Source organism: Hypomesus transpacificus, unplaced genomic scaffold (assembly GCF_021917145.1).
Source record: "Hypomesus transpacificus isolate Combined female unplaced genomic scaffold, fHypTra1 scaffold_31, whole genome shotgun sequence".
Classification (NCBI taxonomy): Eukaryota; Metazoa; Chordata; class Actinopteri; order Osmeriformes; family Osmeridae; genus Hypomesus; species Hypomesus transpacificus.
Window position 1 is genome coordinate 2,068,154 of NW_025813837.1, and position 14,469 is coordinate 2,082,622.

A 14,469-nucleotide genomic window follows, 5' to 3' on the forward strand; every position below is an offset into this window, starting at 1 on the left:
GGCATTGAGAGAAGTGCAAATTACTTAATTTATTCCAGTTAAATGTGTTTATTGATTATTGCATGAAATAACATTTAAATAATGACAAATACATTACACTGTTAATGCTACTTAAGTGGTAAAATTACAAGGTCGATGTTGCAAAATGTCACGCACAAGGCATACTAGTATCCTCCTAAAATGTAAAAAGGAACACAGAACATGTCAAACCAGTCTGAGTGAGTACATACTGTATGCCTACTTTAAACTTTAATTGGATTGACCACATCTAAAACAACAGCGCGTCTTTGTAAAAGTAGTGTACAAGTATCCTACAATAACGACTGTGGCCAAAAGTCCAATTGCTGCACTAACAAAAACTGCTGACATCATCATCACGTAGGATGTTCCTGCAACAGAAGAAAAAATATACAATCACATTGAGACACGTGACCATCATTTACACCCTGAACCAAAAAACGATTAAGGAAGTGAAATAATTCCTTACCTCTCACTTTTGCCCAAAGAACACAAGAATGTTTAAAAGCCTGTGAAAATGCAGAGCATAGAACAGAAATATTAAAAACTACAGTTACCAGAAGTCCATACCATTGCACAGGGTCTGCTTTACCTTATATACGTATCAATGAATATCTCTTACCTCTCTCCACTGACTGACAGCTCGTAAGATGATGTAGTAATCTGTGCTGTACAGTAAGGGAGCATTGTAGTACCCTTCATAGTAGTGTGCGTCCCCCACACTGAAGTTCATCTCTCTCCCTACATTCTTCAGATGGACTTGTGCTGTAATGTACTGTCCATGGAGGCCCCTCTGGCGTAGGAAGTCTGGGTTCTTGGGAGAGGTGCAGTCGAACACAAGGGTTCCCTCCAGAGGCAAGACAAACACCTGGTAATAACTGCCAACAAAAAGACAAGGCAAATTAGATTTTTTTTAAGTGTGTTCAGACTTGAGTGTCAGTTCAGAACATGCTTTTCTTGTAGATAAGATTTGACAAAGGAAAATAGTTTGGAAAATAATTGAAGATATAGAAACATGTCTGCAGTACCTGATTGGGTCTAGGGTGCTGGCCGATCTGCGTAACCACAGACTGGGGAATGGCGTTTCAAATTCCCTGTAGAAGACCTCTGGTGCTTGAGGAACTATCAGCATGACAAGATTGAATATGTCCCATTGTATGTGTTGAACAGTGGTAAAGCATTTGACTGCATATAAAGAACTACACTGATTTGGATGAACGTTTCTGCTCACAATATTACATTTGACAAAGAATTCGTTTTTAATATTCATTTGAAACAGTATGTTTGATGTCCCAATGCTTTGTATATGTGTATGATAGTGAGTATTGGGGTCGTTTCTACCTTGTAAACTGGTGTTCGCTGAGACAGTGGAGGTGAACCTGGCAGACACCGCAGTGACTGTGATGGTATAGTTAGTAACAGGAAGCAGATCCAGACATACTTCCAGTTGGTGTGCATCAGAGGCCAGGGACGTCTTCCTCTTATCATGAAAGTTCCCTTGATAGCTTCTGAATCCACTGAATACTACCTACACAGGCAAGGGACACCGCTAAGTTGTCTATGATTAGAAACAATACGTTGCCGTGTAAAATATAAGTTAAATTACTCATAGCTCACTCTGTAATTTTCCGTGTCCTCTTCGTATTTCTCAGCTTTCCATCTTAAGCATTTGTCATTAAAAACTGCCAGTTCGCTGATGGCTGGCTTGATTTCTGAAAGGTCCGAGCAGATAACATCTATGTTAACTTTGCGAGTGTTGACAAACAGACACGTTTGAAATAAGGTCATAACAGCAGTATTCCAATTGAGGGGGATTGAACTTGTTTGCTCGTGACAAATACCTCTGCATCTCAATGTGGCCTCCTGCCACTTCCCAGTGTCGTCACACACAGACATGTTGCTGCCCTTCCAGCTGTGGTGTCCCTTCATGCAGCCATGGAGGACAGCACTCCTGTTGTGCCAAATCACTTCAGAATTCACAGGGTGTGGGGCAGGGCCACAGTTAGCTGAAGACACAAATAACAAGAAATTATCTTTCTTTTTTGTTGTAATTTTTTTAAATTTTACTTTCATAAGTACTATGTTTTCTTAATTCATAATTGTTTGCTCAAACGTTAATATGACTGCGATCAGTTGGAGCTTGGAGCTTTTATGTCATTTTAGTAAAAAAAAAAAGGTTAAAACAACGCGTAATAAACATTTTAATTAAGAAGATATGCTTTCTTTGCTCCTATTGGTTGAACAAAAAATGAAAGAAAGGAAGGCCCAAGTCAGATGAGAGGCCGTGGGAAGGTTTTGCCAGATTTGATTAACGCAACACCACCCTCTACTGGAGCAGGGGAGGAGGTGCGGAAACAAGCCTCCTTCTATCCCAAAGTCAAACTGTTCCCAGGGTACCTCGGAGGACCACTAACTGGTACACTACAGAGTGCACACTGCGCACTGAAGTACACAGTAGATACTTGTACACAGTGCATGCAACACAATGGTGGTGTACGAATCAGCTGAGAAGAGAAACACTGGAATGGCATTTATCCAAACAATTTGAAAAGAAAACATTTTAGAGAGAGGGATTGTTACTTTACCTTTGCATTTCAATGTCACCTTCTCCCACTCTCCTGATTTTCTACAAGCTGAGAGACTGTTTCCAGTGTCTTTGTAAAATCCATCCATACACACATACTCAACCATACTCCCCAGTCCAGTTGTATTGTCCCACAGCATGTTAGTATTTGGAAGGATTTGTGGACGACCACAGCTTATCTCTACACATGGAGATCATTTAGTCTTGGTTAGACTAAGTTCATAGAATGACAGATACAGAAGTACAGTTTGACTGAATGATTACAAACTAATTATGAGAACAAGATAGCGTTTCATAGAAGCCACTGTGATCAGTCTTTAGGGATGAAATTGGTTCACCTTCACATTGTAGGTCATTCTCCTCCCAAAACCCTCTCTTTTCACACACAATATAGTCTTTCCCACTTGAGAGAAAATATCCTTCGTCACATAGGTAGTAAACCACACTGTTTATCCTTGATACATGGTCCCAGATCATCTTAGAATGGGGTTTAAATGGAGGCTCCCCACAGTCAACCTCTGGAATTCAAATGGGTGATCAGGGTGGTGAGACGTAGAGAAACGACCAAGAACAACAATATTTGAATCGAATAAAAAAAGTTCACCTTGACATAAAAACGTTGTTTTGTTCCACTGCCCACTAGCAGTGCAAACCGAGCCGTTTCCCTGTCCCACATTGTGGTACCCAGAGCTACACTGATACACCACCTCAGAGCCCATGCTGGAGCTGTTATCCCACAACATGACCGAGTGAGGGAGGCCCGGGGGAGCACCACAGTCCACCTCTGGGAGGCAAAATACACGGGAAATGTGGATCTCCAAAAAGTTTTGATAGTGTTCAATATATCAAAAGGAGACTTCTGACAAATTTACCTTTGCATGACAATGTTGAATGAGTCCAGTAACCAGTTTCTGCACAAAAGGACACATTGTTTCCTTTCTCACGATAGAATCCATCTTTACAGTAATAGAACAAACTGCTGCCCAGGTTAGAGCGCCCCCCCCACACCTGCATGGTGTGGGGCAGTGCAGGGGGATCCCCACATGCTATTTCTAGGAAGAAAAGCAGCACAGTGATACAGCACATAATAGCTTAATAGATCCATTGTAGTTAACAGGATTGATTGAATTTCTAACTGTATCATGAATACAATGTAATTCCAGTCAATTCCATCATTTCATGTTAAAAGTTTAGGTACAGTAGAATACCTTTGCATGATAAGCTTGGCTTTGTCCAGGAACCCCTTTTTGTACAGTGGGACAGATTCGCTCCACCTTCAATAAAAAATCCTTTCTTACAGTAGTAGAATACATTGCTTCCCGGGGTGGTTTTGCCATTCCACCTTTGTCCAGTGTGGGGCAGTATAACAGGATCTCCACATGACACCTCTATAAGGAAAAATGCATCATGGTAGGACTGACGTATTTTCCCTAGAGTACCTCAAATACTCAGTCGATTACAGTTCAATAGACTGTGTAGTAATGACAATAGTACATCAGTCAGATGTTTAGTACTTCGAGAAGTACCACGTTTTCTTAATTCATAATTGATTGCTCAAGCGTTAATCTGACCGTTATCAGTTGGAGCTTGGAATCAGAACGAGATAAAAAAAAACATGAACATGAAGTGATGTTTTATTTTTACCTTGACATAAAAACGCTGTTTTGTTCCACTGCCCACTAGCAGTGCAAACCGAGCCGTTTCCCTGTCCCACATTGTGGTACCCAGAGCTACACTGATACACCACCTCAGAGCCCATGCTGGAGCTGTTATCCCACAACATGACCGAGTGAGGGAGGCCCGGGGGAGCACCACAGTCCACCTCTGGGAGGCAAAACAATAACACTCAATCTGAAAGCTTTTCCCTTCACAAACAAACAAACAGCTCGAGAGCAAATTCAAACTTGTGAAAACATGTTTTGACCTTCACAGCTCTCCTCCACATAGCCGTTATGACAAATGAAGTGAAGAGATTAGGTTACCTTCGCAGACCAGACTTGGACCAATCCATTGGCCATCCACCCCACAAACAGAGGTGCCGTCTCCACTCTTCCAGAGGAATCCCTCCTCGCAGCCAAACCTAGCGACGCTTCCATAGTGTGTCCCTGTGCCAGACAGCTGGACTGCATCATTCACAGATGGCGGATCCCCACAGTCGATGACTGAAAGACATTCGTATCATAGGAAAAAGGCTTCTAACTGAACACCTTTGTCAAATGTCCAACTGTCATTTGTGTCATAGTAAAGTGTTTACTGTCTCATAACTGTTATTCAGGTCTGTTACCTTTGCAGAAGGCCTGGTCTTGGCGTGGGTGAAAGGGCTCGGTTCCATCGTGAACCTTGTATCCAACTTGGCAGTGACAGTTAAACCTCCCCTGCAGGTTCCTGCACTGACCCCCCTCTCCACAGATCCCCGGTATCCTACACTCATCGATGTCTATAGACAGACAGAGACAGGGTTAAAATCTCAAAACGGGGTCAGTTGAAACATCAACACGATGACGAATGAGCGTATTTCAGAAGAATGGCCTGGGTGTTTTCATTCATTAAATGAGATAGCGTCTTTTTACTCTAAAGACTACAGAATAAAAACCTAGAGAAGGACTCAATGTGTCTCTCACAAAATACACTATAACAGTAAAATATCCATTAAGTCATCTTCAGAAACACAATTGCAACTTGCCCTGGCAGTGAGTGCCATCGTTGGGGATGAAGATGACCAGGCTGTTGGAAGGGCTGTAGCCTGCCTGACAGGTACAGTAGTAGCTACCATAGGTATTGTGGCAGGAAGTGTGCAATCCACATATCTTTGTGGCCCCTGTTTGACATTCATCTTTATCTAAACCAAAGCAAAAGGAAGGAAACCTACTTTGACCTGTTTACATGGTAAGTGAGAAGATTGCATAAGTGATGTACCTAAGCCTGTTCAGGGTACGTACCTTGACAGTAAATTCTGCCGTTTCCGACAAAGCCATACATGCATTTACACATCTTCCCACTGCCATCTGACTTGTCCTCGCAGGTAGCGTTGGCGTGACAAGTGGCACACACATCCACAATCTGACCGGCCACGTTGAAGTCTACAACCCGATAAATAACAACTGTCAACATCACACCTGTGTTTGGTTCAAGATCTAATCTTTCACCATCAGGGTTCTCGAGAAACATTTACAACATATCCTTTACACATGAGGCTGGTGTATCACTGTCTAAGAGCTGTGCACGAGTCCACACTCTGGAGTTATTTAGACATGTTTACCTGAAAAGGTGCACAAAAGACAGGCGGCAGTCACAACAGCTGCACCCCAGCGCTTCATCTCGAGATGCATCGCTCTCCCGCTCTCACACACAGCAGGAGACGCTCATTTTTATCCCCACCGTTCTGATTTCCGCTCTGTAGAGGACCCCGGCTTCTGAATGGACTTGATAGCCATGATGATGAGAAAAGGGCGCCAGAGTGATCTGAGGTCACACGGACTTCCAACTGTCTTCTTTTTTGGATGATTCTCTGGGAGCTGGTGGTTTGTGGGCTAGTCTGTCATGTCGTTCCCGCTGTGTTGTTCACATGGGGGATGGTCTTCGTTATGCTCTGGGGTCACTAGTAAAGTGCAGGGGAATTTGCACAGTCATGTGTCAGCTGATAAGAGCTAAATTTGGCCCCTGGAACCTGCTTGAGGTTTAATTTGATGAATGTAAACGGTCATGTCAACAGGGAAGTACAGACAAACTAAAGATAACTCACTGAGTATGATTACCAAATTCACATCAGGATTAATGCTAAGTATGAAATAGAAGCAATTAAATATGTCAAACATATATTTCTTTATTAAGCCCCAAAAAACAACATACCTTTTCTTGACACTTGTTGTCCACAATGTTTGACATACGGTTGTAAGAGCTCCCTGTCAATGTCAATACTTTACATCAAGGTCAGGACCACTTAAGACCATCCTTCACTACCGTACAGTGTTCCCAGTGGCTGAAACTGGGTGTTAAGCTGGCATGGTGATGTGTGGGAGGGGGAGATTAGTTTCCTCTGCCTGCTATCTCTCTCTCCACCAGAGTCCTGGGTAGGGGTCTCTCTACCCCAACCAACGAGAGCTCCCACCTTCCACAACCGCCTGCTGCTGTGGGCTGATTACAGCCAGCCCATCCTTGAAACAACCCACCAGCACGTCTCAGAGGACACTACCAGCAGTGTCCTATAGGGGGCGGCGATACGGCACAACACTGCAGATGTGACATGGAAGTGACATGGGAGTCTCTGGAAGAGATCTCTGATTTCTCTGTTTCCTAGAAATGACTAGGCCCTTCTCTCGTTGATACCATGCGAAGGTGTCAAATAGAAGTTGCTACTCTGAGTGTCCTGTCTGAGGTCAGATGGCTGAGCGGTTAGGGAGTCGGGCTTTAATCAGAAGGTTGTTGGTTCGATTCCCGGCTATTCCAATTGACGTTGAATCCTTGGTTAAGACACTTCATCCTACTTGCCTCGGGGAGAATGTCCCTGTACTTGCTGCAAGTCGTTCTGGATAAGAGCGTCTGCTAAAATGACTAAATGTAAATGTCTGTTTCATTTAAAAAACATTAGAAATTATTTGCGTCTGATGTCCATTCAAGGTAAACTTCAAAAAAACCCTGAAATAAAGTTCACAAAAAGTCCACAACATGCAGGTATGAAAGGTTTATTGGAAATGTAAATCAAGAACATGTATATTATTACTACCCAAGTAGTCCATCATTCAGATCATGTTCGATTGTCAAAACAAACAAGCACTGTAAAAAAAAAAAAAAAGTCCCAACAAAACTTTTGTGTGGTTTTTAACCCAGAGTGTTAATTACTGTTAATATTAGCAAACATAATCGTATTAATTAATTGTTATGTGTTTACTCACCCACTGAAACCCTGTGATGTGTTCTTGACGTAATTCAAATAATTTGGAGTTCAAGTGATTTATTCACTACATGCATGCACTATATTCACATATACCACTGACACGACTGTGCATTCATACGTGTCACATCTTCTAAACTGCAGCAGACATCACATTCACACAGGTCACACGTGCAAATGAGTGCAGATAAGTGAGAAGAGGGTGCGTGTGTGTCATTTGTGCTTTTGTCAAGATGAACCAAGGCCTACACTAAACAATGGAGAGTATCACTATAGAGAAAAGCGGTAAAAAAAAAAGAAAAACGTACACATAATTGCCCTCCACCCCAGTTCCTTAGTACTGTGGTGTGGGCATGGTCACAGTATGGCACAAAAACAACAGCGCTGCTGTTTGGCTGGGGTCTCTGTTTCCGTTACAGGGGAGGTCTGGGGGGGCAGATTCTCTTCCTTGCTCTCGGAAAGTGAGCCGCTGGAGGTGGACAGCAGTCTGCCGCACACCAGGTCGGCCGCGTTGCCATCCATGATGGACATGTCCGTCACGGTCTTCTCCCTCAGCGACATGTCGCCGTCGTCGTCGTCGTCGATGAGGACAAACTCCTTGACGTGGACTTCGACTCCCAGAATGCTATGCATCTCCCCCGACTCGTCGCCGGTGTGGGCGTCCACGAAGGTCAAGGTGGAGGTCTCCGTGAGAGTCTCGTGCGCCTCCGTGGAGTTGTCCTCGGCGCCGGAGCAGGGCAGACTGGTCGTGTCACATGTCAGAGTGGATAGAGAGTCCTTTAGAAATCTCTGGTCTCTTATGTCTCTTTGGCCCCTGCCGTTCGGGACTCCGTCCGACGGACAGGGCGCTTTCCCTCCGCCGTTCGGGCTGCCGACCTGGCCCAGGGCGTTGGGGCCCTGGGAGCGGGTACCGTTCTTCGTGGGGTGGGCACCACCTGGGAACGCCTCATATGTGACCCTCTGACAGTCGTCATACACTGTCACTCTGCTCCCCCCGGTCGGGGAAGAGAGGTGGAGGGTGCTCTCTCCCTTCCTGTGTTTCTTCATGTACTTGTCTGTGGCACGCTGGACTGCAGTGGAGAAAGAAACAGGATGTGTTTGTGATGCACTTCACCTGGAGTGGCCAGACCAACACATATCCATGGATTCTCGTACAACACATGTTCTGCCTCCGGAAAAACATACCTGCTTGGGCGTTGCGATGATTGTCTTCAGAAACCATGCTTAGTGCTTTTGAATCCACCTGCAGGCAATTTTTGTTTTGTTTAATTCGATAGTAGCAGAATTATTTTTATCTGGTTGTCGGCAAAACAATTGTTTCCGTGGTTGATATTTCAAATTAGTTTACTACATTTAAGAATAATAAAAAATTGCATATACAGGAAAAAGAAACATAACTGTGAAGTAGTTTGTTCTGATAACAGATAAGATAAATGGTACAAAGAAGAAAGAGGCTTCGAGTTAGATTTGCCCTTTTAAGATAAATAAATTAAGTGACTATTTTCAAAGTAGCAAAAATAACTATTTCCCAGAGGATAGAAACCCTTTTAAGACAGAGGACCTGGTGATCTCCATTAAAGTGCAGTAAGCAAGGAGTGGAAGGGTTAGTTGCTATAAAAGACTCTCTCTCTCTCTCTCTCTCTCTCTCTCTCTCTCTCTCTCTCTCTCTCTCTCTCTCTGTTACACACACACACACACAGAGCACCTAAGTGACAAAAAGAAACATGGTTCTCCTCAAACCTATACTATCCAAACAAACTCACATACAACATACTGTACATACAAACACATACACACACACATAAGCACACACCCACACACAAGCTTTTAGTCAGTGTGGTTCCACCATCCTCCGGTTTGCGGACTCATAAACACTTGGAATACTTCCCATGGCTTAACGGATTGGCCCTGTTACACTTGACTACATTCTATGCATGACAGAATAGGGGCTCCATAAATGAATAATGACACAAAGATGATGAGTACAAGTACAGGCAACATCCAACATGATCCACACAGGCTGCTGGTGGAGACATCAATAATTCACCCAAGATTCAACATAACACCATTTTACCATTATATTGTTCTGGTTTCTAATGAAAAGCACTGTCTTCGTGGAAGTTCTTGGCACTGTGAGTTACAATGTCTTTGCGTCTATGGACTTGACATTGCATAACCACGCTAACTTATTTCGCCTCAGCTATTGTGCACTTGTTTGTTTATTATTAGTCAGTATTGTGTATAATACATACGTATATTGAACATTTCAAAGTATAACCATAATTGTATAACAAATGTTGTTTATTCATTCTACAATGTCATATATATATATATACACTTGTAAAATCAATCGTTTCTCACCTATTGTCCCATATGTAGTCTTGCTTCCATCTCTTTAAACCATTCCAAAATTCTGTCACCTGTCTCGTCATGATGACCTTGGATGGGACCTAATACAGCACGTTTAGCAACTAAAAAGGACAACAGGAAATAGGACATTTAGCACCTGTGTATCAAGTCAATTTTTCAAAAACAAGTGATCCTCAGATAAGAAGTATTTGCAATGGTAAGGAACAGGAACAACACAATAAAAAATTAAAACCGAAAGCAGAGCAGAGTCATTACCAACAAGTCACAGCACCACACTGCATATGTAGCTATATAAAACCTAACACTGACTGAAAATCCAGTTGTGTCTGTACTGGACCCAGACAAACGGACACACACATATTTACCAAATGCAGAGTGACGGTCCTCCACAGGGCTGGTGAGTCTTCAAAATGACGGCAGGCACAGATTCAGATCCCATGCCTCAGTCAGACGACAGACGAGCATCACGGGGCTTGATTGAATTTCCTGTTCTGTGATGTGAGGAGCCGTCTAAGACAAAGCGGCGCTTCTTTCAGGCCGGTTCCCCCCTCGCCCGTCTGCGCTGCCCCCACACCTAGCACTCCTCACACGACACAAAGCCGACACTCTGCTGAAGGGAGGGGCACTCATGGGATGCTACAATGGCTACACTCACAACACATGGTTTTTCATCATCACAAGGTCGAAGGATAGGCATTGATGATACCTATTGACAAGACAAAGATGGGGGCTTTCCAAACCGGGTTAGGATAACCATGTTTGTCAACCCTTAGGGCACACATCCAAGCCCACGCGTTTAAAATAAAAACAAAAATGTGACTTTGATCTTCCAGTCTTCAGACATGCATTTCCGTGACACAAATATGACATAACAATAACATAAATATACATTTTCTGGCACATCTCAGGGATCAGCATCTTTTTATTTACTCCTTCCTGTCTACAGCTCATATAAGGACAACATTTTCCCAACATACATGTAAAGGCTAGCCTTAAAATCTCTTCCCTTTGTTACCCTGGAACCAAATGTTTTGTGATGAATAATACAGGAGATAGACTTTAACATACATGAAGACAGGGAACTAGAGTATGAAACAGATCAAATATTTAGAGGCCTTCTGTCCCTCTGGGACCAGACCTGCATTAGCAAAAGCTTGGTTTCTGCTCAAATGGATGTGGTTGACTTTGAAAGTGTTGACTTTGTGTTCTGTCACATGTTCAATAGAAAAAAATCCAGGAACATAGGACATGTAAAACTGGACTTGAAAGCAGCATCGGTAATGTTTCCACAAATAAAAATTAAGTGTAAAATGTGAATGGTATGAGTGATTGTAAATAACCCCCCGATTTCAAAAGTAAATATGAAACACCTTATCATGCAAACATCTTCAGCGTTCAACCCCTGCAGATCTGGCCTGTGAGGTGAAGTGGTGCTTCAGCACCTGTGCTGGGCTGTCTCACTTGGAAGCTTAAATCCTTTCTGGAAGATTGTCTGTCCTTTGGCGTGGTCTCCCAAAACGTAACGACCACCTTTCCAAGGGCTACCAAAGCATTTTTGAACTGGACATTAACAGAGATGGGGGCTCTTAACGCTTCAGCTCCTAGGAAATCCAACACAAGAAGAAAGGAACATATTTAGGCAACGACGAGAAAACACATCTATCATCATATAAATGGAGCGTGTCCAACCGCACTCTGTTTCCACTTAAGAACATTAACATTACATTTCCATCGTGAGGAAGAGTACCGTTGTGCTTTTCTATTTCCGCCAAACATTTTGACAGCATCCACAGACTGGGAGTTGTGGGGCGTTTGTAGCCCATGAGTCGGGCTGGGATAGTTAGTAAACTATGTGGGGAGTAGTCTGAAAAGGTCCAGATGCACTTTAGTCCCGTTGTCCACGGGACACAAATGTCCCCCCTTTTTGGATCGTCGGAATCCAAGCAATCAGCTTGAACTGTTGACAGAAAAAAGTTAGACAGAGAAAAGGAGGAAATAGACAGAACAAGTGATTGAGGTTGTCGTTGATGGGAAAAGTGAGTTATAAAGAAAATGAGTTGTTATTATTAAACAATATGACAAAAAAGTACTCACATTCTAATGAGGGATGTTTGTTTTTGTCTTTTCCCTGGTTGTGTGAGAGCAGTGTCAGAACACTCTCCCATACAGGCTGGCTGCTACGTGAAATGACACGGAGGGTGATGTCCACCTCCACCCCTGCATCGACCAGCCGGTATTCGATGACATGAGCCTGCAGTACAAAAGGGCCCTTCTTCAACTCATCTATGGGCTGAAATGTCTTTATGCTCTGGGACACCCGGAACAGACCTGAGGGAAGAGCGAAAAAATCATCTGAAAATACTTCATAAAAGGTGGGATATGTAGGCTATACCTTGTATATAAAATGTGAATATTTCACTGTAAACTCATTTAGTTGCCTAACAAATAGGTGTCGCACCCATTGGACTCAACCTGAACCATTCTGCAGATATGACCATGACCACCAGCTTCAGACAGAGGATCTCTGGGAAGCATATTGGGATGTCTCGGTATTCACTGTCTGGGTAGTCCCAACCGTATCCCGCTGCACTGCAGAATCTCCTCAAGACCTTGGTGTCTAGTCTGAAAGACAGTCGGTGTAAGATCCTTTTTTTTTTTTTTGTCATGAACCTTCATTTGACTGTAGTACGTGGGACATCTTTCGAGATTTACTTTAAAATTGAGTGAGGACGGTGTCCCCGCATTACCTGCAGTTTATAATTGTGATGGCTTCACCTTTGACATCACGGGCATGTAAGCGACCCATTTTTTTCCGAAGAGCTTCAACAAAATACTTGAGGAACAAATACGCTAAATTCGGGAGTCTCTGACAGTCGAAGACCACATTGGATTTCAGTAGTTGGTGAACGCGATAAATGTGTACATAAAACATATAACACGATATAGAAAGTGGTACCAAAACAAAGTAGCTGTGAAGCCCCATTCTTATGAGCTAATTCTGACACAAATAGGTCATGTTCATGCGACGCGTTGCTCTTTGTAGCTAATGTATTGATTTTATTTTTAACTATAGGGCAGATAATCTCATAGCGTTATTAATAATAGCGATACTTTATGAACTTGTTGAACTTCTACACGGCCATTATCAAAATATACCTTGCTCTACGGAGAGAGTACATGGACAAACATCGGACGAGCATTTCGTACGAGAAGACGCAAGTCGTTTCTAAAACGTTTTATTGCATTTTAAATGTTTCTGTGCCAAACATAATTTAATTGTCATCACTATGAGACACACGTAAACATAACGTTGATGTAGCAGCCCAGTCAGTATCCGCCACACAGACAGATATATGTTTTATTTCAATAAACCTTCAAGTTTCATATGATTCGGATAGTGTCCACCTCTAGGTTTCCACACAGGAAACCAAATGCAAATATAAAACTGGAACCGTTGGATTACTTTATTACAGTAGGCTACATTACTCAGACTATTTATTCTGACTGGTTTATGGTCCATCATTAACATTCATTTGAAATCAACTTTTCACTGTGTATGGGAGAGACAGAGAAAGAAACAGAGGCAGTGGGTTTCTTGTGGTACAGTTGAGAAGACATCCATCAGCAAACATTTTTCTTGGGTCCAACTTCGGTCATCTCTCTTCAACCAAATAGTAGTAATAAAACAATGCAGACAGAATTCACTGCTATCAAGGGTACTGTAAGGGAAGATGCGGACGTTATGAGTGTCAGTCAGCAAAATACAGTGTTTTGCTCAGAAAGCATTACATTTGTTGCAAGAAATATAGAGCTATACCATTTTAGAGTTAATTAAAGAATATAACTATTGTAGGATACCTCTCATCACAGTCCTGACAGAGCGGATAAGGTTCATGAGCTGCACTTTGATTCCTGGTTCATCTCCAAATCCTCCTACACTTTGGTCCACACCCCAACCAACTAGTAAGGGAAACGTAGGAGAGCAGCAAAGATGTCATCAGATATGATTATTATAATCACTGGCTGTTCAGCAAGAATTTGAAAGTGTAAACTGGCTAGCCAGGTTACCGTAACTCGTTAACTAGCTGGCTATGTGCTAACATTAGCTCTACAAACACTGATCTAGCTCAGTGGAGCTAGGCTACAGTACTTACTTTTACTTAAAAATCTTTCTTCGTGTAATACGGAGACCGCATTAACACACAAAATCGCTGCCTGGATAAGCGAATATAATGTAAAAGCCATGTTAGTATGTGTCTGCTGTGTTCGCAGTTTGGTTAGATGCTCAAGTAGCTAGCTGTTTACACCTGACGTAGCCTAACTGTATGGTAGCCTTGCACGGACAATTTTAACTTGTTTGTCTTCTACCAACACTTTATTTCCAGTCAGTATGCATTACTTCTGTTCGGGCAGGAGGTTTTTTTAAAAACCATTACGTATACATTACACACTCATACTTAACAAGGTTATTACAGCGGAGTTTGACCTGGATCTCTGTGTACTCATTTTGTATTGGACTGGGTGCAATATGATTCCCCATGCTAAAATAGTTATGCATTTGGACTGCGTAATTTGCCGCGGTTTTTAATCTATGAATAATTCACTC

The 14,469-nt window shown here is 42.6% G+C and overlaps 3 protein-coding genes across 9 annotated transcripts; all 3 read right to left on the reverse strand.

Annotated features, from left to right (window-relative positions):
* Window positions 1–34: 34 nt before the first annotated feature.
* susd1 (sushi domain containing 1) lies at window positions 35–6,604 on the reverse strand. Of its 6 annotated transcripts, XM_047015991.1 has the most exons (19): window positions 6,452–6,600; window positions 5,862–6,200; window positions 5,542–5,682; window positions 5,286–5,441; window positions 4,887–5,039; window positions 4,585–4,764; window positions 4,247–4,426; window positions 3,811–3,990; window positions 3,475–3,654; window positions 3,207–3,386; window positions 2,941–3,120; window positions 2,604–2,783; window positions 1,860–2,024; window positions 1,636–1,730; window positions 1,360–1,546; window positions 1,047–1,140; window positions 641–896; window positions 488–527; window positions 35–389 (listed from the first exon to the last, which is right to left on the reverse strand). In XM_047015991.1, exons 2-19 carry the CDS (start codon window positions 5,929–5,931, stop codon window positions 250–252), a joined length of 2,757 nt encoding a protein of 918 aa, XP_046871947.1. In that variant the 5' UTR covers window positions 5,932–6,200; window positions 6,452–6,600; the 3' UTR covers window positions 35–249. The 6 variants fall into 6 exon arrangements, with proteins under 6 accessions (XP_046871947.1, XP_046871943.1, XP_046871942.1 ...); XM_047015987.1 differs by having other exon boundaries at window positions 1,047–1,546; window positions 5,862–6,154; window positions 6,452–6,602; XM_047015986.1 differs by having other exon boundaries at window positions 1,047–1,546; window positions 6,452–6,602.
* Window positions 6,605–7,268: 664 nt separating this feature from the next.
* Window positions 7,269–10,208, reverse strand: si:ch211-12e13.12 (paralemmin-2). Its single transcript, XM_047015741.1, has 4 exons — window positions 10,119–10,208; window positions 9,855–9,964; window positions 8,679–8,736; window positions 7,269–8,563 (listed from the first exon to the last, which is right to left on the reverse strand). The coding sequence occupies exons 3-4, from the start codon at window positions 8,713–8,715 to the stop codon at window positions 7,851–7,853; spliced, it is 750 nt and encodes a 249-aa protein (XP_046871697.1). The 5' UTR covers window positions 8,716–8,736; window positions 9,855–9,964; window positions 10,119–10,208; the 3' UTR covers window positions 7,269–7,850.
* Window positions 10,209–11,373: 1,165 nt separating this feature from the next.
* Window positions 11,374–14,255, reverse strand: si:ch211-12e13.1 (immediate early response 3-interacting protein 1). Of its 2 annotated transcripts, XM_047015739.1 has the most exons (7): window positions 14,018–14,255; window positions 13,722–13,823; window positions 12,611–13,582; window positions 12,322–12,485; window positions 11,958–12,191; window positions 11,588–11,820; window positions 11,374–11,464 (listed from the first exon to the last, which is right to left on the reverse strand). In XM_047015739.1, the coding sequence occupies exons 3-7, from the start codon at window positions 12,844–12,846 to the stop codon at window positions 11,450–11,452; spliced, it is 882 nt and encodes a 293-aa protein (XP_046871695.1). In that variant the 5' UTR covers window positions 12,847–13,582; window positions 13,722–13,823; window positions 14,018–14,255; the 3' UTR covers window positions 11,374–11,449. The 2 variants fall into 2 exon arrangements, with proteins under 2 accessions (XP_046871695.1, XP_046871696.1); XM_047015740.1 differs by lacking the exons at window positions 11,374–11,464; window positions 11,588–11,820; window positions 11,958–12,191; window positions 12,322–12,485 and having other exon boundaries at window positions 13,314–13,582; window positions 14,018–14,200.
* Window positions 14,256–14,469: the final 214 nt, after the last annotated feature.

What these genes read in the sequence shown, in the direction of transcription:
- susd1 (XM_047015987.1), bottom strand. Translation starts at nt 5,931, where the DNA reads ATGCATCTCGAGATGAAGCGCTGGGGTGCAGCTGTTGTGACTGCCGCC. An exon ending in CGGCAGAATTTACTGTCAAG is followed by an intron (nt 5,442 to 5,541) that starts GTACGTACCCTG and finishes GCTTTGGTTTAG; the next exon opens with ATAAAGATGAATGTCAAACA. An exon ending in AACAACGTTTTTATGTCAAG is followed by an intron (nt 3,121 to 3,206) that starts GTGAACTTTTTT and finishes TTTGAATTCCAG; the next exon opens with AGGTTGACTGTGGGGAGCCT.
- si:ch211-12e13.12 (XM_047015741.1), bottom strand. Translation starts at nt 8,715, where the DNA reads ATGGTTTCTGAAGACAATCATCGCAACGCCCAAGCAG. An exon ending in TCATCGCAACGCCCAAGCAG is followed by an intron (nt 8,564 to 8,678) that starts GTATGTTTTTCC and finishes TCTCCACTGCAG; the next exon opens with TCCAGCGTGCCACAGACAAG.
- si:ch211-12e13.1 (XM_047015739.1), bottom strand. Translation starts at nt 12,846, where the DNA reads ATGGGGCTTCACAGCTACTTTGTTTTGGTACCACTTTCTATATCGTGT. An exon ending in GTTCAGGTTGAGTCCAATGG is followed by an intron (nt 12,192 to 12,321) that starts GTGCGACACCTA and finishes CTCTTCCCTCAG; the next exon opens with GTCTGTTCCGGGTGTCCCAG. An exon ending in CAAACATCCCTCATTAGAAT is followed by an intron (nt 11,821 to 11,957) that starts GTGAGTACTTTT and finishes TTCTGTCAACAG; the next exon opens with TTCAAGCTGATTGCTTGGAT.